The sequence below is a fragment of the Diorhabda sublineata genome, chromosome X (genome assembly GCF_026230105.1).
Source record: "Diorhabda sublineata isolate icDioSubl1.1 chromosome X, icDioSubl1.1, whole genome shotgun sequence".
NCBI lineage: Eukaryota > Metazoa > Arthropoda > Insecta > Coleoptera > Chrysomelidae > Diorhabda > Diorhabda sublineata.
The window spans coordinates 10,347,211-10,369,960 of record NC_079485.1 but is presented as its reverse complement, the minus strand read 5'-3'; the positions used below and the strand labels follow the sequence as shown (position 1 = coordinate 10,369,960).

The 22,750-nt window shown below is 29.0% G+C and overlaps 2 protein-coding genes across 4 annotated transcripts in view; one reads left to right on the top strand and one right to left on the bottom strand.

Moving 5' to 3' along the window:
- LOC130451201 (semaphorin-1A-like) overlaps positions 1-12,310 on the top strand; it is a 233,198-nt gene extending 220,888 nt beyond the window's left edge. For 2 of the 3 annotated variants that reach the window (XM_056790067.1, XM_056790068.1), the window contains exons 3-9: positions 2,284-2,476; positions 2,583-2,807; positions 2,865-3,308; positions 3,844-4,048; positions 4,510-4,655; positions 4,799-5,123; positions 8,389-12,310. In XM_056790067.1, coding sequence (XP_056646045.1) covers positions 2,284-2,476; positions 2,583-2,807; positions 2,865-3,308; positions 3,844-4,048; positions 4,510-4,655; positions 4,799-5,123; positions 8,389-8,563 — 1,713 coding nt within the window. In that variant the 3' untranslated portion in view covers positions 8,564-12,310. The remainder of the gene's footprint in view (positions 1-2,283; positions 2,477-2,582; positions 2,808-2,864; positions 3,309-3,843; positions 4,049-4,509; positions 4,656-4,798; positions 5,124-8,388) is intronic. The other variant, XM_056790066.1, reaches the window with a different exon arrangement.
- A 2,188-nt stretch (positions 12,311-14,498) lies between these two features.
- LOC130450630 (ubiquilin-1) lies at positions 14,499-22,442 on the bottom strand. Its single transcript, XM_056789129.1, has 5 exons — positions 22,263-22,442; positions 22,056-22,215; positions 21,607-21,811; positions 17,703-18,793; positions 14,499-17,135 (listed from the first exon to the last, which is right to left on the bottom strand). The coding sequence occupies exons 2-5, from the start codon at positions 22,206-22,208 to the stop codon at positions 16,941-16,943; spliced, it is 1,644 nt and encodes a 547-aa protein (XP_056645107.1). The 5' UTR covers positions 22,209-22,215; positions 22,263-22,442; the 3' UTR covers positions 14,499-16,940.
- Positions 22,443-22,750: the final 308 nt, after the last annotated feature.

Genomic DNA, 22,750 nt, shown 5'->3' with positions numbered 1-22,750 from the left:
TAGGACCTCTATGACCTTGATAGAGCATATTTTTTCTAAACAATAGGCATAGGAAGAAGATAAGCAAGTTCCAAGAATTTATTATTTTTGATATTCCAATGCTGATTCTGATTTTATTAAGAATTTGAATGCATTTAGGTATTGTGATACGTCTTCTTATAATAAATATGGTTTTCTTTCAAGTTTTATTCGATAAATATCGGAGAGGCCTGTAACTAATCGTTTTAAAATAGAATAAATGTTTAATTTTGGTTTATATGTTTCTGCTGTAATAATAAATTTTCAAATGAACTTCACTTATATGTTAACAGTTTTATTTGTTTCCTAAAAAATTCATCTAATGTATTGAAAATGTCCTATTCCCTCTTTCTATTTTGAAACCTTATATTTACATTCTGTAAATAAACAGACGTTATTAAAAGGGGTTCTTTGTCATTTGTATGTTACAACAATGATCTATGATGAAAATGTTATCCAACACGAATAAATATAGATGTACTAAGCACACGTCACATACTATTTATTGACATTCTTTCCTGGCAACTTATTTAATTCTTCTTATTAAATGAAAATTATTCATACATTTTACAACTTGTATTTTTGTTTTTTTGTTATGACCACGCTTATTTTACGCGGTTTTCTCAGCACTCACACTCTCTAAATTACTCCTACTTTGCTTCATTGAATAATTATTTTTTAATATATACTGGTATAATTGGTCACAAGAAATAAATCACTGCTTAGTGATATGACATAATTATGTAATGTGTCTATGAGATGTTTACATATTTGCTTGTGACATCTGGCATTATACAACGATGTAGTTTTTTTATACATCCTTAATATGTTACTAAATTTACGAAACTATGCAATCGTTTATTCTTCATTCGTTAAAATAATATACTAGTAATATTTATTTGAGAAAGGGATTCTAGAACGTTCAACTTCACTAAATAGATGTATTAAAACTATAATTAAATGGAGACGATATCCTTTATGGACCCATATTGAAAAGAACAACCTAATACCTTAGTTTAAAAACGTGTATGCCTACTATATCAATACATGAATAACTGGAGATTAATAATTTACATCATTCCGTACAACTGCCAAAATAGCTGATTGTGAAAAACACTGGTAATGGGGAAAACATGAGAGAATTCCACACTTGCGATGGCTGGCACTACTCAAAATTAAAACAACATAATAAAATGACATGTGGGGGAAATCGTTGTAAACCAATCCATTTTTGAGTAAACGCTTCTCAAGTTTTTCAATGTTAATCCGTAAGAACTAAATTTGTCTAGCAGCACTTTTTGCTACTTAACGTGAATTTAGTTATTTTTCAATCGATAAATCGTGACTATTTGCATCAGTGTATTATGAACTATATATGTCATATTTATATAAGCATTGTGAAGTATGATGATATGTAAACATTATTAGTACTTCAATAAAAATAAGATGCCAGATGTCAAGTTTCAAAAATATTACAACGTATTCATGGATAAAAGTGGAAGTATTTTTTTCTACCCGAATAACTAAAAATATATCCTGCTGTTTGGCAAGCTTTCTGCAATTCTACGATTCATTAATAAATAACATATTCAAATCATTGTAATTGATGCGTCGACATTTTTCGTCTTTATGAGGCTCCAAGTTAAATAAATGAAAACACATACTACTAGTAGAAAATTTTGAGATTAAATTGTATATATGACGTTTCGGTATAACTAATTTATAGCGAAATTTGTTGTACCTATTTATGCTTATTCAACTCTACTATGCCACATAGGTCGCGCCTAAATGTATTTATTCATCTTGATAAGAAACTATTTCCTTTAAATATTTCTCAGAATATTTTTAGACAATCATTATTATTGCTTCACTTTGGCAATACCCTTGTATAGCAAAAGGATTAGAAATTTTCTAGAACTATTATGTACCTCTGTAGACTAATACATAGGAATTCTTTGTTAAAAAAGAAGTTTGCTCAACAGTTTTATATTTCTTTTGTTTACAAAATTCATAAATTACATCAAATTCTGTATTTGTATTAGATAATACTCAATATTGATCACTAAATGTATTTTAAAACTTCTTATGTACAGCTTTAAAGTAAATTTGAATATTTTGTTTGTTCAACTTGCATATTTTTTCTGTTTTCTGTTTTAAACATTATCTTAGTAATTCCTCAAATGATGATTTACATTCTTTATTCTGCTTACTTTAATTTCATAATTTCTTAAACTAAATATTCATGTTTAAATTTTTTGTTTACAGAACGGTCAAATGATTGTTGAAAAGGAAATGGGTGGTGTAGGCTGGTGTCCTTATAATCCAGATCATAACAGCACATCTATTTACAGCAATGGTTACTTATTTTCAGCTACAGTAGCCGATTTCTCAGGATTAGATCCTCTGATTTACAAAGAACCTCTTAGTACTGAACTTTCTGATCTTTCACAACTGAATGGTATGTAATTGTTTCCAAATAAATGTATATGAAATTGATGCAATAAAAAATCAAATTTGTAGTTTTGATTGTTGATTTTGAAATAAATGGTTCATTTTTATTTTAGCTCCAAATTTTGTCAGTTCTCTAATATATGGGGATTATATATATTTCTTTTTCCGAGAAACAGCTATAGAGTATATGAATTGTGGTAAAGCAATATATTCAAGAGTAGCGAGGGTGTGTAAACATGATAAAGGAGGACTTCACGTGCCTCGTTGGACCACTTTCCTCAAAGCAAGACTGAATTGTTCTGTACCTGGGGAGTATCCCTTTTATTTTGATGAAATACGTAAGTAAACCTTTAACTAAATCAAGAATGCTTTGATTGACTTCTCTTTTCTTTTAGAATCTACAAGCGATATTGTAGAAGGAAATTATGGTAGCGAATCTAATACAAAAATAATCTATAGTACTATGACAACTCCAGACAATGCAATAGCTGGTTCAGCTGTATGCATTTTCGGCATGGAAGATGTTCAAAATGTTTTTAAAGGTCCATTTAAACACCAAGAAGGATTTAATAGAAATTGGCTTCCGCTACCTGAATCTAGTGTTCCAACACCAAGGCCTGGAGAATGCGTACAAGATAGTAGAGTGTTAGCTGATAAATATGTTACTTTTGTTAAAACACATCCGCTCATGGAAAAAGCTGTTCCTCCTCTTTTTGGACAACCCTTGCTAATTAGGGTCAGCTTAAATTATAGATTTACTGCTATCACTGTAGATTCTCAAGTTAGGACGGTCAATCACGAAATAGATGAAAAATATGATGTTATTTATGTTGGAACAGGTATAAATTAAGTTTTTTATTACATAGTAGGTTTCTTAAAAATCAAAAAACAATCTAAAATTCATTTACAATACAGGAATAGAGCATTTAATACTATCTCTGTGTTAAAACAAGTAGTGACAAGTTTGAGCTCGTACAGGCTTATCATTCTGCTTTATTTAGTGACATCGGATTTGCATTGTTTGTCGTGAAATATGGAGCTATAACAACACATTAAACGTTGTCGTGACACATGGAGCTTCAACAACGTATTAAGTTTTCTTTTAATTTGGGAAGGGTGTCAAAGAAACTTGCGAAATATTAAAATCTGTCTAACTATAGCCGCAAGACAAAATTTAAGAGTCCTCAAGACAAACCAGTAGCTATTCTTGTTCTAAAAAGACTCTCTATAATCAAGTTCTTTTACTAACATTGTTTATTTGTTTCTTTACGGCTTTTTAAACTAATAGCTTTTTTATATCTTCCTAAATAATCTTCTATTTACAATTGGTATTATCAACTGACATTATGATAAGTATTATATATTTTACTTTAGATGAAGGCAAAGTGTTGAAAGTAGTAAACATACCAAGTGCTCACTCTCCGCCCGAAGCTGTTGTTATATCAGAAAACGAAGTATTTTCGAAAATTCCTGTGAAACAACTGAAAATTGCTCCCGGATATGGTAAAGTCATTGCTATTAGCAATAACGAGGTGAAATTGGTTACATTGAACCATTGTGAACACATTTCACGCTGCAGGTTTGTGCTACATTGTATTAATAATATTTTTCAAAAATTCTATAACATTGATTTGTATTAAGATTTAGGAAACTACTCCAACAATTTTCACCATATGATAGACATTTAGTTAACCAAGTTATTTTGTTCTGAACGCACTGTTTTCACTACCACTATGCCAACACTCACAATTTCACATTCTGACAATGTAATTGTGAACGTTAGTATACTGTAAACAGTCTGTACACTACAGATCAAGAAATTCCAACTTAGAAGTTATCTTGTTAGCTAAATATAATGAAATATGTGATAACAAACTTTTAAAGATGAATTTACAATTATTAAAATTTGTTTTATATTTTCCATTTGACAGCTCGGCTTCAAAATATTTTCCCATTTTCCAGTCTGAAACTAGGAAGTTTGATAGTGTATTTGATAACATAATTTTACAATATTGTGACTATATATTGATAACATTTCAGTGAATGCCTGGAGTTACGTGATCCTCATTGTGCTTGGGATTCCCTTAAAGGAGCGTGTGTTAGCGTTGATGCTGTAACATCATTTAGATATTTAATTCAAGATATTAAAAATGGAAGTGCCATCAAGTGCAGAGCTACGTCATTAGGTACGTTGCCATTTTTTAATAATATCTTATTCACATTGATTGAATTATGATTGTTATTTGTTGACATATGGTCAAAATCTATAAAAATTGTGTAGTAAATATATCACAACATGAATTCTAAGATTCATCTTAATATTTTACAGATAATGTGAATCCTACCAAAGAATATGACACGAATTCAATTAATACCAACTCATTAAATGAAAGCAAAGAACCAAATGATCCTTTATTGATTGAAGGGGAATCTACAGATTGCAATGAAGTTGATGGAGATAAAGCTACAGGATGTGCTTCTCAAAGTAAACTCACATTTTACACTTCTGAATATTTACACATCATTGTGGCAGTTGCATGTGTAGCAGGTTTATGCGTTGGTTTTTTGTGTGGGTATCTAGTCTCTCGGCGATTTCATGTGCATTCGCAATACCCTAATCCACCGTTTATTGAACAGCACAACCATTTAGATAGGTAAGTACCGACTATGTTGATTACTCTTAATAACACCTTCATGATAACATATATACTAAATTAATAATCTAAAAAAATTCTCAATTTAACCATGAATGAAATTTGCATTATTAATACATCGAAAAGAGTATACTGTAAAAGCTTAATCTTTCCTTAATACATTTGAAACATTTACCACACGTTAAAAATATATATATATACAAAAGTAACATGGTCTGGACAATACCTAAATTATAATACGCACCATTCAAAAACATTCTACGATATTAATTTATTTTTGGCCATTGACATAGATTGGTCTAATATACACATATAATCGCATTAGGGAGGCCCCAATTAGAACTTCGCACAGTTGCACATAATAAAGGTTTATTGTAATGTCCCAAAAAAACACACTTCTAAATTTGTTACTTTCTTTCAAGTATAAAAGTTAACAGATTAATTAGTCATCTGTGGTAAATTTTGGAATGCATCTTATTAAACGGGTGTCAAAAAGCATCTTTGATTGCAAAACACGGACGACTGTGACTTACTGTACCTACTTATTTAAAATAATTCAATATCTCTAAAAATCAAAATACAAATAATATTTTCAAAAGCTACAAATTTATCTTTAGTGACATTCACTAAAACCTTCACATTTACTTTTCTGTTCTATTGTTTTCAGTTGTTTAGTGTCTAGTAGTTGAGTAACAGAACCTTTATTGTTGATTATTTAATATTATTATAAGGTAATTTCTGCAATATATTTTTTTGGATTGTACTGTATTAGATTGTAGTCACTCTAGACTACTAATTGTATGAATTAGACTTCATTTAAATGAGGTATTGTATGTTTTGGTACAAAATTTTCGACACTAAAACTATTCCAAGCTATTTTTTCTATAAATAGTAGTAAATTCAGCTACTAAATCATTAAAGGCAGTGGATCACCAATATGTTTTAAATCCATCCAAATCAATCATGAATATTAAATCTTCATTCCATTGAAATAAAAATGTATCTTTGAGTGAGTGTTTCAAACATTCATTTTGATTGGTTTAAAAACTACTGTTTTCATACAATATAGATCACCGAATTTAATATATTGTGATTTGATGCCCCATCTGTACTTAATTACTAATGAAACTATGCTGTTTTCATAGAACAAATACCATAAAAATAAAAAAATAAAAGCTTATTTCAAATGCAATTTTTTGGACTTGTGGAAGAATTCATCTATTCCAGTACCCAGCTAGCAATGCATTTTGATTTTCTTGTCAAAATAACACTATCCAATCTTTAGTATCGATGTTCACATAATTCTATGTTGGAAATAGAAAGAGCTTACGAAAATCAAACTTCAATAAATAAATGAAGATGACGTTTTACCCTGTTTATCATATGCAATGAAACAATTTACTTTTATTCTTTTGGAGTCACATTGATCTATCTATATTCACTGGTGTACTACAGGCTAAGTCACCATCTGCATATATTTTTTGCAGTATATCTCCTAAAGAAAACAAATATTCAAGCTTTCACAGTATACCAGAGTATGTTTCGCTAAGCCTCAATATTCAATACCAGAGTGAAACTACTTATGAACCAGAAATGAAACAATGCGAGAGTTCCAAAGAGTAAGGTAGGTGTCTATAATGTTGACTCTATGTGTTGTAAAGGAAGTCATAGTGATTGATTGAGAAAAGACATTGTCATGGTAAAATAATAAGTCTTCAATTATTATGCTTTAAAAAAATTTATATTCGGCAATGCTATATTCACCATGTTATCATCATTGTTCCTTACTCTTCTATGTCTGTCACATCTTCTATTTTGTTAGTGTATATAAAAGTGTATTTTCTGTAGCATTCAAGTGTTATTAGCAAGATATAGAAATGTTGATAAGTTGAAAATAATAGTGAGTTAGCAACAATACAGAACAATAAGTCATGAGTTTGCATTAACTATAAAAAATAAAACGAAATAAAAGAACACAACTTATTAAAAAGAAATAAAAACAGACATAACTGTAGAAAGTAAATATAATTGTCACTTTATGAGTTTATAGCTTAATAAATATATATATAGTGCACAAAAAAGTTCTAGGCCTGTTGTCAAACATCCATGATAAAACAATATATAATACTTATGGTGACCACTCCACAATTGCCTTGAATTGACTGATAAATTATAGAATTATGATAAATATAAATCACTTGTAATTGTGAATAATGAATAGTCAAATCTTAAATCAATTTCTGTAAATAAGTAAAGCTATCTGGATATATTATGGATTTGGACTAACTGAAATTCTGTGTTTAATTAGAAACTCGGTTTCTTACCTGAATTCACTTTGATCATTGCTTAACTGTAACTATATTAAATGCTAAAAGCTTATATCTATGTACCTTTGGCTATTGTTATATGTTTATCTTTAAATGTTTATATTCTATTTCCGTAATGCATTACTATTATAATGGCTTAAAATAAGGGAGAGAGAGAGAGAGAGGGAGAAATGCTTTATTGTTAAAAAATTGTTACAATTTGTATACAAAAGCTTGTTAAAACTAAAAAACAAACAAAAATAACTAAATAAAGATAGAACAAATGAAATAGGTTTCACTCAAATGTTACAGTACTGCATACTCAGTGAGTATCAATTTTAGGTTTCAATTTCTAGATTCTTCATTTTTTTAATTACTATGTTCATACAGGTACAAAAATAATGATACATTGCTAGAAACTATATCTAACAAAGTTACTTCTAGTTGACTATAATTTCTAATTTGAAGATTTCTCATGTCCAAAATATTAGTTAACCTTCTCCAGTTTTCTTGTCTCTGTTTTGGGAAATTAATTGTTTCCTTTGTTTCATTCTTATCTCATGTTTTCTACATATTCACAGTATAGGTCTCAATATAACTTAAGTTGTTTTTATTATTCTAGTCATGTTAATACTATCCCAATAAGTTTTTTTCAGCGACTTTTCTCAGGTATGTCATTTTCATCATTTGTTTATTAACATTATCATTTCTGTTAATTTTATTTTGGGTCTGGTCTGCTACAAATTCAAAGTTTGGTTATTGTAATCCCAGTTAGAAAAGTCTTTGTGTAGAGTATTAGTATACTTCCCATTAAACCACACACAATGGCTATTTATCCAGTTTACATATGTATAGATCAAAATAATTATTTTAAAATGATAAACAAAGCTTGCTTATTGCTATCATCTCAAGATTACATGCAATTCATTATTTATTAAACAAAATATTTTGATTTCCAGGCTCACTGTGAACCAGACTAGTTTTTTAGCTCCGAGGACGAAGACCGTTAACTTAGACGTGTTGAATGTATCAACGGATTCACTACCGCCAAAAAAAGACAATTTAGGTTCTCTAAAAAACCTGAATATCACAAATGAAGGAACTCTTCAGAAGATAAAGAAAACATACATTTAAGATTAAAAATCCCACTTTCGTCCACAGTACTAGAATCAGCTGTTTTTCCTCAAAATAATTTTGATTCATATGCTTAGCATAATAAGAATTTTTCGTTAAGAAATTTAGAAAGTGGGATCTTATGCTTGATAGTTTTTGTTGTACCTGCTATTTTTCATAGACTGCGTAATTCATCATTATCTGTCACATACAGATTCAATACTTTTTCTATCATAAGGAATATTTCCCAAAATTAAAACAAACTGAAATCTGACATTTTTGTTATCCTCTTATTGACTGGAATAACTTATTACTCTAAGACAGAAACTATAACTTCTCATTTAGTCAAGGAAACTTGATGGTTGTTGGTGAAATCTCAAATAATAAAAATATTCTTTCATTTATCATTAGATATAACTTGTAAATTTATAGACAAAAATTTTTCCCCCTATATTTTGGGAATTTTCAACTCTATTCCCATTGCACAATAAGAGTTAACGAGTAAATACAGTATAATTCATAGGTTTAAGTAATTTAATATTTTCAGTTGCAACATAAATATATTGTGTGAATGTTGAAATTTTGGGTTACAATCCTTGATGAAAAAGTATTTAAATATTTTGCTCCACATTGTTTTGATTAATCAAAACATTCGTACTCAATGTATATATAATTTTAATAAGATAGGTAACACAAGCTCCAAATTTTAATCTATAATGATAATTTATAAACCCCCTTAATCAATACTGATGACTGTAGCTAATAGATAAACAAAATTCTAGACTCAAATATACCTTTAATCTTTAAAAGAATAATTAAAAATAAGCTTCCAAAAACGGCTACTTTAAAGAACCTTTTTTGTATACTGATCATTAAAATAAAACTTTGTACACTAGTATCTTCATACATAGAGTAAGTCTTGATTATATTATAGTGTGCTTCTTCACTATAAAATTTCAGTAGATTGCTGGACAATCACAGTTCTCGTCTTTTTGTAGATCCTTTGAGGTGCAATAATCAATTAGTTTCCTCAGGTTTCCATAGAAAAAAAATTGTAGTACCATCACGTTCAGAATTCCCGAAGTCAATTTCACTTTGTCGCTTTATTAGTCATATACAGACTAGAATATTTCACGAAGTGGAACGCCTATACTTCCACATTTTGAAACATCAGAGTTAAAATATGGGCAGTGCAGTAAAATAGGAAATCATTTAATTTTTTCTTCAAACTGTTGTTGTGTTTTAACAAAAGATACTAGTTAATATTAAACCTTTGAATTTCTTTTCCTAATCCGACAAACAATACGCATCAACCATTAGTAGCTACACATAATGAAACCTGTTATATATATTATAAAATAATTTAGCAGAAAGTATCCAGTCTGTATTATTATATATAATAGAAATCTATTTAGTACAGCATAAATAAAGCAATAATGTAAAATAAATATTGCTGAATTATTGTTACGATGTTGAGTTAAATATTACATTTCTTTAGTCCGTTTCTTGGAAGTTTTTTTGTATATAGCCTGTAATGGTTTGGTAAATTAGATATATATGTGATAAAATACAAAATTCTTATATAATAAAATGAAAATTTATTATTAAAATATATTTAATCCTGTCATATAGATATATCTAAAATATGAATTTATTTAAATCGGAAAAAAGTGACAAGTGGAATGAAAGATTTTCATAAATGTAATCTGCAATTAATGAAAATATGGTGCCTAATCTGTGCTCAAAACTCCAATTAATGGTGTAAAGGAATATTATACACTACTGTTGATAAATCTGGGTATTAGACACTCTATTGTTGATAAATCTGGGTATTGGTTCAAGTAAGCTAATATAAGAACTGGAAGAGTTGAACTTATTCAAGTAATCTCTGTAATTTTATTTCTATTCCCAGCAAACACCGTGTCTCAATATTAAATGAATATTTTTAATATAATTTCTGCTCTTCAGTTGTTTTATTTTTGGGTTGCGAATTTGTATCCTTGTGTGTAATATTTAGCAAATGAGAAATTGTAATTATAAGAAATCTATATGATAAAAGGGTTGTGTTAGGATATTTAAACAGAATCTTTTTCATTTTATTATGTACGGATATATCATAGATATTTATCAGGAGGTCACACTTAGACATAAGTAAAAAGAATCTCAAAATAGTATTAAGTAATTCTGTCATTGCAAGGATTTATCAATTTAAACCAAAGATATTTCAAAATAAAAAATATAACTTAAAACATTAAGAAATGGCTAAAAACTTTTTTATTAATCTTCAATAGTTAAAAATATCTTTGCTTACATTTAAAGGGAAAGTTTCCTATTTTGAAATACCCTGTTTGATATAATATATTTTTGAATACAATGGTTTATCAGTATTTGTGAGAATATGTTCAATCGATTCGTTTTACATATTGTGTAAATATTTTCCAATTCTTCAATGATAGGATACACAAGGGTGTACATTTCTATTAATTCTGTCTATAAGGTTAAGTTTATTAGATATTAATAGATTTTATATAAACAAATTTTATTCTTCGCACATAAAAATGTAAGTGTTAAGATCCATAGTTTATATTATTTAATGAATAAAAATTTCTCAAGACCACTTCTATGATCAAATATTTTTGTATATCGCTGTTCTGAAATTCGAATAATTATATATAGTTGCTTCTAGCACGTTTTATATTTATAGTAATTTGCAAATATTTTTGTTGTTAATAGAGTTAGATAAGCTCTGCATAAATATTACATGTACATATTTTTCAGTTTGTAATTTTCAAATAACTTCTGTTTGGCTGTGACTTTCTCAAAAATTGTTTTTCTTAGTGGAAGAGGTTCTTTTCTTATTGGACCGACTCTTTTCATGTACAAATCAACATCCAGACAACCGCCATACGCCGCGGTTTTACTTGTTTATTTTATGGCGGTAATTGCTGACTATCATTTACAGTAATTTTAAAATAGTGTGTAACTATGTACCATGTAATAGATATCGGTCACATCTGAAAAGATCGTGAATGATTGGTTAATTTCGTCTATGTTTAAACATTCAAAATACTCTTTAGTAGCATTGTAATATTTGTAACAAGTAATTCTGTCATATTAAGTAGATTTATACATTACATTCCATTGTATTGATTTTGTCAATAAATATACATAAAAATACAATATGTTTTTCTTTCTTAAATTTTCAATAATTCAGCCAGATCATTTTTAGATTTTTCAATAAGTACAATAAGAATAGGTTCTCAAATTAAACCATCATCATAGATAGAAAAAGTACTATTATTGGTAATTATTTAGATTAGGTTGCATACGCCCGTTTCCTTGAAATTTTAGTATGTTATACAGTTTCTTATGGTGAAAAAGAAGATATATATGTTGGACGCGGAAATTATTCTACATTACGTTAAGTTAGGTTAGGCTCATACTTCATATTGAACGACTTTGGCGAGGTATTCGTGATAACATACCTCGTTATGGAAGAACTAGATCTCATTATCGTCAGTATTTTGGGGAATTTATTTAAAAGACATTACTCATATTCAAATAGAATTGAAGCATTTATTGAAGAAATGTCACAAATGTGTCCCAATAGAAATTGATGATTATTTGTACGTGTAAATAAATTGTTACAAAATGATTTGTGTCATTACATTAATGGTAACTAATTATATTTAATGTTGGAGAGGAACATCAAAATTTGCAAAATATCAACTATTCAAGATAGTGTACATTTTCCAATGTTCAAACCATAAAAACTATGTGAAGAAATGTTTTCTCTCTATATATATATATATATATATATATATATATATATATATATATATATATATAATCTTCTTTTTCCGCATAAAAAACTGTATAACATACTAAAATTTCGGGCGTATGCACCTAAACTAAATAATTACCCTATTTTTTGCTTATGTCAATAAAATGTTTTGTAGGACAAAATTATATATTATATGATACCCATATAAAACAACCTTCTCCGAGATGTTTATCTAGTGAAACGTATTTTATATTCAATTTGATGTCAATAAATATATTGTATAGGGGATGCATACAAATTTCAGTCCAGAATATGATTAATTAATAAATAAAAGAAAATTTTGCTAAACATTTCACTGGTTTTATTATCAGACAAATTCCATAATAATCGAAAGTATGAATCCCATACTATATGCAAATGTTCAAGGGATAAAGCTGCGTCTATAGAAGTAGCTGATATCCTGCTTAACACGAAAACAGCAGACTATGAACAAAAATTAAATTCAATCTCTGAAACTCTTCAACTCCCGATTCAATAAACCTATAAAATGAAACAAAATCTGCAATTTTGCTTCTCAATGTATGAGTCAGTTCTCATTACCAAACACAAGAACAAAGCATTATTGAAAATGGAACGAGACGTATTTGGGAGACTTTTGGAAATTAGTCTGAACAAAAAACTAATCTCGAATATTGACAGACTTTTCCACTAGCACCATTGCCACTTGCTCTGTTTTCATTTACTGGAGAGATGATAAAAACTTCAAAATCAACATTAGCAAAGATTTTGAAATCCAAAACTGAAATGGTGTCAATGGTTGAAATAATAGATGTTTTCACTACTTGCACCTAATAGGATCTTCTGTAGATCAAACTTGTTAAAATTGCTGAATCAAGGGCCATGAAAATATGTTTAACAAACGCAACAGAAATACATTTTATTTTTGAACGATAAATAATTGCAATTCATGCAATGATAGGTTGATAATTAGATTTTTTTGTTACTGAACTGGCAAGCCAAAATTCCGATTCAATAAGTTTGCGCATATTTCGTAATACATCAGTATCTGAGGCGTTAATTAAAATTCTTGAGACTACTTCCGCTTTAGAAGCATGAAATATAATCCTTGTATCTGCCTCTTTGTAATGACATTCATAGTAGGTTTCTTACAGAAATTTTCCTGAGCTTAATAAGATTTTTTGTTTTGGATTATTGTTTTAAAATGATCGTTTTCCCATGAATCAGCACCAAAGCCTCTTTAAAACGATAATTTCCAAGGCTTTGCAAAATTTTTTTTGTTTTGATTTGTTGAGGTTCTTTCACATTCGGAATCTTTTATTTACGTGATAAGTAGCTATCAAAAATTAAATGTATATCTGTTGCGTTTGTTAAACATATTTTTATGGCTATTTACTCAGCAATATTATCAAGTTTGAGCTATAGAAGATCCGATTAGGTGCAAGTAGTAAAAACTATATATTATTTCAATGTTGATATGTATTGGCTCAACTATTTGTTTTGTTTTTATCATCTCTACAGTAAATGAAAAATGCAATGGCGTTAGTGGCAAAGTCAGGCAATATTAGAGATTAATTATTTTGTTTAGGCCAATTTCCAAAAGTGGTCCAAATACGTCTCGTTCCATTTTCAATAATACTTGCTTGTTCTTGTCTTTGGTAACGAGGACTTTAGTCATACATTTAGAATTGCAGATTTTGTTTCGTTTTATAGGCTTATTTAATCAGGATTTCTTTAGACGCAGCTTTACCCATTGAAATGTTTAATCATATATATTTGTCAATAATGTCATCATATCAATATTTCACTTCAAACTTCGACAACCCGGATTCGGAACTGATTTTTCGCAGGCAACCCTATACCATCGTTCATAATGAAACAATCTTCATTTTCATTTAACTTTAATTCAATATTCAGACCAGTGAAAAATGTTATATAAATGTATAAACTACGTTTTACCAAATAAACATCTCCGCGAAGGTCGTGTTATATTAGGATCTTAAACTAATATTAGCAAAGTATGGACTGGGTGCAATGTTTGAAAAAATATTTTGTTTTCAATAATTCTTACTTATCACTTTAGTTCGAGGAATGGGGGATTGGGAAGACTGGTGGTTTATACAGCTGTTCATACTAAATTGAAATAAATTATTCTTTATCAACATTCAGTTGTTTTTATTTGAAAATAAATAATAGAATTGCGCCATTTTACATTCAAATCAATAAAATTTTCTAAAAAGACAAAACAATTAAAATAGTAATTCAAAAATGGAAATTAATGGGAAAGGGTAAAATGGTACAATACATATTTCTAAACCACTTATATCATCTTCATTTCAAAAAGGAATCTAATAATTTCATATAAATATACCAATTTACATTGAATTTAGAAATATATTGTAATCTAACATATTTTAACAGTACCATATTTCGATTTTTGCTACTACTGGAAAGTTCAAGTATACATAACAATGATTAACTAAGGATAATTACAAAACAGGCCTTTTAAACACCCATTGTATCACCTTTACATGCCTCATTGAGAGTCTGAAAAATATTTTTCCACTTAGTACTAATACTGAAATTTATTAATTAAAATAAAACAATTTATTTAGACACTTTGGCCAATAATTTCCTCCCTCGCAGCATTTTTTGGAAAGACTTTTAAACTAATACATTTTAATATGGAATTACAATATAATTATTAAAGAACTTTAATTACTAGTTCTGATAACTTTTACACTTTTTATTTATTAACACTTCAATTATAAAATATAAAACAGTTAGATTACCCACATTTCATTACTGAGCATAACTATTATTAAATCCCTCATAAAAATTTACTCATTTCATTTATTAAACTGGAGCTATATATACGAATGGTAACTTTGATTTTGTTTGAAGTTTTAGATTGGCCAAGATTATAATGAAACAAAAATTGAAAAATAACATTAGCAGAAAATAAAATATTTTCGTTAAGTGGTGCATTTTAAAAACCCCAACATGACTATGGATAATTTACAAAATTGCTATATAATCGTTAACGTTAATTAAAAATAGTATAGTGTAAAACACGTATAGAAACTGGATATTTCATACAAGTAGACAAAATGACACGTATTTTACACTATACTTTTCCAACAATGAAATACTTAATGTTTTGCCCTATTAACTAGCAAGGAAAGAAAATATCATTTCATACTGATTCAAATTGCAGAGCTTTCTGCATTAGGTAATAGAGCGAAATATCTTTTAGGTCGTCGGAAAAATTAAATATCAACACTCGTTAAAAATGATGTTTCAAGGATTGATACTGTAATTTTTGGTATATACACTGAAAGTATTGGACATTCAATAAAGTGAATAAATGGCTAATTATATATTTGACTGTTTCATCTTTTGGCACACTGATTTCAATATTGTTACAATAAAAAATGTCAAATGGAAAATAAGTTGCCAAACTACTTCAAAATCATTAAGATTAAATGTTATGAAAACCAATGATCAATTTTGAAAGTTTCATATATACACATTGTATCGCACAATTTACAATGGAAGATTGTGCAACATCAAAATTTCATTGATTGAACATAGCCATACGTTCAAATGAAACCTGTATTGTTATACATGGTGATATAAAACACCAATTAGACTAAAGTTATGAAACCACTAGATACCATTATTTCTATAAGGAATAAAATTGTCAATGGTATACAATCATTTATTGCTAAATTTCAAAAAATAGACAAAAGCCAACAAGATAGTAGGCATCCACAATGTATTGTTCTGATATAGAATGAATTTAGTTCCATTTACTTGAAAGAACAATTTTGATAAAAATTTCTGCTGACTACACTTTCAACTGATTATGCTTAACTTGTTGTGTTACATAAATACAAGTTTCTTGAAATGCGTATAATTTTATGGATAAATCCTTTAACATCAAGCAATTCCACAGAATGTCAAAGGCGTTTTTGCTTGCTCATCGTCCATGTTTAAGGCCGAAGATAAATGAGGCATATCTAATTTTGTATTAAATGGTTCAACTTATGAATTAACCAGTCTTAGTTCACTACATCTGTATAATTTGATAATTTACATTTTTTTTGAAATATAAATGTAAATATACCAGAATTACTACTGACTTTTTCAGAATGTTGACATTTATTCCATCTTGGTTTGTTTCTTTTTGCCATGTTACTCAATATTAACAATGTTTTAAATAGAACATCTTAGGATGCCTTAATTTAGCTCGTATTTTAAGTGGAATCGTTAGTTATATATTTTGCAAAATCATGAAATAATAAGTGGCTAATGATGCTGGTTAATAAAATTGAAACTATTAAGTTAATTACCTTAACACTTAATAATGAATGTAGCTGAAGCAGTAGGCAGAAGCTCGTAAATGTAAAACCTTGAATGTATACTAGAGATCATATGAAGATGATAGAAATGCAGATAGATAAAAACGAAACAAATCAAGATGTTTAGATTAGGTAATCTAATCAAAAGTTTAAAAACAATAATAAACTATCAAATGAAAAATAATGTAAAGGGAATATATGATAAAACATTTGGAAATTTATTTCAAAAAGGTTAGCTCATAGTTAGCTGACCTAGTGCCAGTAGTCGTTCTACTGCAGCATTGACGTCCCCAAAGGTGGCGATTAAGGCCTGTAAATTTGCTTCTCTATTCATAAAGCCCATTGCGGTAAGTTGTTCAAGTTGCCTCTGATATCTCTGTTCTGGTGGTACTACACTATCCTGACGTCCTCCCATCATAGCCAACATCTGCAAAAGAATATTTTAAAAACAATACATAACATATAAATATCTTGCATGTGCATGATTAATAATAAACATTACAACAGCAATGTAGATAATCAATCTCAATATTAAATAGTCAAACTCTAGTTAAAGAATTTATTGTAGACACACCCATAAAGTATATTACGTATAAGACATAACAAATAATCCACAAAAAGCTATAATATGAGAAAAATTGGAAAAGCTATAATATGAGAAAAATTGGGAAAGCTACCAAAACAATCTATGTTAGATGTCTTAACAATGATGAGACAAATAATGACTATACTCCAGTCATAGCATCGAGCAATTTCTGGAAAAACTTCTTCAGTAGTTCTAAAAGTAACCATTGCAAATTTCATGGAACATACCTTATTATTCACATTGAATAAAAGAAAACTATAGAAATCAAAAACGAATCATGAGATATATGCCTAGAATTATTTCAAACCATTCTAAATAATTAAGTATAGAATCGTACAAAGAACATCAAAAACAGAAAATTATAACAAATACCTAGAATCTAATCCTAATTAAAATTTAAATTAGTACCTCTGAAAATGCATTTGTTTGTAGCTGCGAAGTAGTAGTGGTAGTGGTAGTTCCAGTAGTTGGACTGGTAGTACTATTTTGAGAAGTATTGTTAGAGCCGGAATTAGTAGATGGTACTATTCCAGGAACAAGATTACCCATTAATCCAGGAGCAGTCTGTCTAAGTGTATCTAATCCTTGCTGAATTTGCATAACTGCATTCATAGCATTACTATTTGTCATCAAATTCATCATCTCTGGATTTTGCAACTGTTGCATAATCTGTGGCATCACAGTCCTCAATTGTTGTCTTATTTCAGGATTATCTTGTAGCAATGGATTGCTGCTAATAATATTTTCAACTAAGCCAACATCTTGTGCCACTGCATCCAAAAATGGCTGCATGGTCTCCATGAACGGCTGCATGTTAGTAGGATCAGGTGTAGCTTCTGTACCTCCAGTACCTCCCAAATTTTGAAGTAGACTAGATATTGAGGGAGGAGTCGATCTATTAGTATTGGTGTTATTTGAAGTATTGGTATTAGATCTTTGAGGGTTCCAAGGATTTGGTAAAGGTTCTGTGTTTTCTCTTCCTTGTTGGGGATTATTTGTAGAAGTATTGTCCACTAACCCTGCAAAAGGATTTCTAACAAATTGATCTGCAGTAGCTGAAAGCATAGGTTCTTGAATATCTCGATACATTCTTTGTAGAGCATTATAACCTCCAGGAATACTTTCCAAATTACTAATAGCTCTGTCATGGGTTCTCATCAATTCCTGTAACATTGAAGGATTTCTTGCCAATTCCATAGTTTGCCTTAAAAGTTCTGGATTGTTGAGCATGTGACTGATTTCAGGATTGCGCTCCATTAGTTCTTGCATCTGAGGATTTCTTGTCAATAAAGTTCGCATATTTTCGGGATCATTCATTATTCTCTGTACTAGTGGGTTGTCTAAAATGTTTCTTATCATATCTGGATTTTGTAGTATTTCATTCTGCATTCTGGATTGTAAATCTGCCATATTGGTACCTAGTCCTAATTGATCCAGTCTTGGTAAGCTACCCAAGCCTCCTAAACCACCAAAATTTCCAAATGGATTTGGAGCAGGATCTGTAAAGAAATAAAACATCTATATAAATAATCCCCTAATAACATGGTATATGAGTTTCGTGTTGTAGAAAAACATGTAAGAGTATTTTCTTATAACAGTGCTCCTATGACCTCATATAACGAGTTATGTATTAAGGAAAAACTATGTGTTCCAAAATCAAACTAAGAACATTTTCAATAAGAAACTTATACATATGTAACTAAAATACAGTTAACTCATAGATCAAATATGTAATTCCAAAAGCATTTTCATACATGTGTTTTCGCTATTGGAGCTATCTGAAATAATGTTCCACGGACATCTTTTTTTAGTAGAATGTTCAATAGTTTTACCTTTCGAATTTTTATTATTTTCTTTACTTAAGAGCATATTTTCACGTTTGCCTGTATTCATTAAAATTTGACTAAATAAACTTTCGCCTACTTTATCAATTATCTGCATGGAGCTTTCTTCATCACTAGTTCTTATAATGCATAAGATGTATCAACTAATTGTACAAGGTCTTCCTCATCTAAATTTTCAGTCCCATTTATTAATTCATAAATATCAAGTTGTTATTAAAATGTTAAGAAGTTGAAATTTTGTTATAAAAAAAAAACAACAGGAGAGTCACATGTTATTATAAAAAGAATGGTTTTAAGGCAGTGTATAGGAAATGAAAATAAAATATGGAAGGTAAGAGCACTAGTAGCATACATTTTAGTGAGGATATTTCTTTAAAAAACTAATTTTGAATAGAAAACTAAAAAATAATAAAGGAATAAAACTGTGAAAATGTTAAGAAGTTGAAATTTTGTTATAAAAAACAAGACAACAGGAGAGTCACATGTTATTATAAAAAGAATGGTTTTAAGGCAGTGTATAGGAAATGAAAATAAACTATGGAAGGTAAGAGCACTAGTAGCATACATTTTAGTGAGGATATTTCTTTAAAAAACTAATTTTGAATAGAAAACTAAAAAATATTTTTCAAATTCAAAGCAGAGCTATTAGGTTAAACTAACTGATATAATTAGAAATTGTCAGGAGCCTCATTTTGGATATGCATTTTTTTACTTAAAAGTGCAAATGGTCCTATACTAGACATGGCATGACCAAATTCAGACATCACCGAGTACCAGTTGCAGTTATCTTGATACTGCTAAACTAATAACAAAATTGGAATGAATAAAATGTCTGGCAGGCGTTTAATGTTGAAGATTTAAAATAGAAATTTTAGAAACGACATTTCTACACCTTTGGAGAGGGGGCAAGTGTTATACAAATAAAATGTATGAAAATGCATTATAAGAGTACTGAGTTGGGATTACTGTAAATGGTAACAACAAAAAGTCAATAGTAGGTATCGATCCAGTCTAATAATAAAATAACATCAATTATTGTAGTTAAAGAATGCAGAAATTACTAAAGAAACAATTATTGAAATAAGTTGATAACCAAAGAATAGTTTGGATGAGTGCCCAAGTGTCTGAACAAGATCAATGTTGTTTAAAAGTTCATATCTGAGAAAACAAATAAAATAAAAATTGAAAGGAAATTCAGAAAAATTATTAATCAAGGACAAGCTGCAGAAATACGAAGGACAAATTGACATTTTTGAGCCGGAAGTTATGAAAAACTTGAGCTAACTACAATATGAAAAACTTGAGCTAACTACAATATGAAAAACTTGAGCTAACTACAATATGAAAAGCTTGAGCTAACTACAATATGAAAAACTTGAGCTAACTACAATATGAAATTACTGATTAGAGATGTAACAGAATACAACCCAAAATAAATACTGAATTCTAAATGAAAAAGAAATAATAAATGCATAGAGAGTGGAAGATGTGAATAATTTGTATACTTTCATCACTACTAAATTGGAATAACCAAGATATCATCTTCAGAGACTGAAGGTAAACTAAAATCTAATAACTTGACCTTTTTTATACTAAATTTCCCCACCAACCTCTCCCACAAAAATTAATTTCAGTGGGAAAAAACTCCTTGGCTGGAATATTTATGTTCATTCTTTGACTACTAAAGTATAGAGTGGGCTGTGAGGAATTGGCTCTTTGTCCCTATTTAAGCTAGTTTTACATCTAGCACTTTCACTGCTCTCAAATGCATCCAAGAATTTATCATTGTATATATTTTTCAATTTTACATTATTAATATTTATGTCATGATTGCGACTGGCCTTGGGCAGACAAGAGATCCGTTATTGTCCGGTTTAAAGAGCACACAGCTCATTTGAAATATAGACAGAAAGGAAACTCGATTAGATTTTAGTTTACCTTCAGTCTCTGAAGTCAATAACTTGGTTATCGAAACACACGTCAGACAGTGTAATTGTGAGTTTTGGTGTAAACAGTGTATTCAGTACTTTCATCACTATTTATCATTTCCATAGTATTATATATTATATATACATATAAAATTGGAAATAAAAATGAGTTTATTAACCTCTGTAAGCTTTTGTCAGAAGTGCAGATTACCAAAAATAATGCACATAACCTAGACAAGACAGGCTATTTTGGGTCAGGGGAAAATGGATTTCTGACAGATTAATGGAAATTAATATTCTCCATGTGAACAAAAACATAGCAATTTGAATGTATACCGTTTTTAGGTAAATCATAAATTTTGACTTGCCTAATAAAATTTCCTCACACTCAATTAAAAATGAATTTCAAACTACCAAAACTTTTGCTACATCATATAGATGTAACTAGTAAAATTCTCAATTTAGTGCACAACTAACATGAAAAAACTTTTCTAATGTGTAAAGAATGGGTTTCTCAAAAATTAACTAAAATCAAACTACCTGGTGCACGAGTTGAGGTGGGTTCAGTGGTAGTCGTAGTATTAGGTGTAGATCTTTGTGCCGCTCTAATAACCAAATGAATAGTGAGACCATCTTTGATATTATGTTGTTTCAAAGTCTCTTGATCTTTCATAATTTTTCCTGCAAATATCAAGCACAGTTGATCTGGTTCGGCCGTAAATTTCTTTCGAATGACCTCTTTAAACTGAAATAGTATAAGAAATATTAATCTCAACTTGGATTGAAGTTTCAGATAAATAAATATGAATTATTGAGGAACTCACATTGTAAGTTAGTTTTAAAGAGAATTAGAACAATGTAATATTCATATAATGATACATGAGTAATAAATACTAATGTTAGTGATGACTATAAATACTAGATATATTAAAAACTAAATTTATTCAAAAGAGACTAAAATGAGGTTAGGTGCGACGATTTCCACATACTTCTTTCACACTGCAATCCTCTTCGACTTGAAATGATTCTTTGTCTTTAGGAGTTTTAACATGTACTGTAATTTTTGTTGATGAAGTATTATCTAGAGCTTCGTTGGGTTCATTATTAGATTTTTCGTTATTTACCGGAACATCGTCAGCCATGTTTTACCTGGAATGACTAGTTAATTTTGTAACTATAAAAATTCTTTTCCTTACACTTTATTGGCAATCCCAGATCTTCACCGTAATTTTCAGATTTAGATATAAACTTATTCGACACTATTTTTACACAAATAGGTTTACAAAACGATTAATAAAAATTTAGTTGTGACACTGAATTTCATCATAACGAACATAAGTTAACTGTCATATGTCAATTGGTAATAAACAATTTACAGCATATCATAGGTCAAAAAATTGACACGTCAGTCTAACCAAACCTCTTCTAGAATATTCTGAAACATTTTGGCGGAAGTTTTAAAATTATTCAACTATCAATATGTTTATATAAGAAAATAAAAATGACAACGTAATGGTAAAATATTTATATGAATATAAGAATAAAATCGGATTGTTGATTCTTCGTAAATTATTGATGTGTTGATTATAAAGTAACCTTTTACATTAATATAGAATGCAACAACTATGAAAATTTATTAATTACATATTCATCTAACAAAATTAGATTATCATTCTATTAGGAT

Coding starts and splice junctions, on each gene's coding strand:
- LOC130450630 (XM_056789129.1), bottom strand. CDS start 22,208: ATGGCTGACGATGTTCCGGTAAATAACGAAAAATCTAATAATGAACCC. Junction 21,812..22,055: donor AGGATTGCAGTGTGAAAGAA/GTATGTGGAAAT, acceptor ATACTATTTCAG/TTTAAAGAGGTCATTCGAAA. Junction 17,136..17,702: donor AAACAAATGCATTTTCAGAG/GTACTAATTTAA, acceptor ATTCTTTTGCAG/ATGTTGGCTATGATGGGAGG.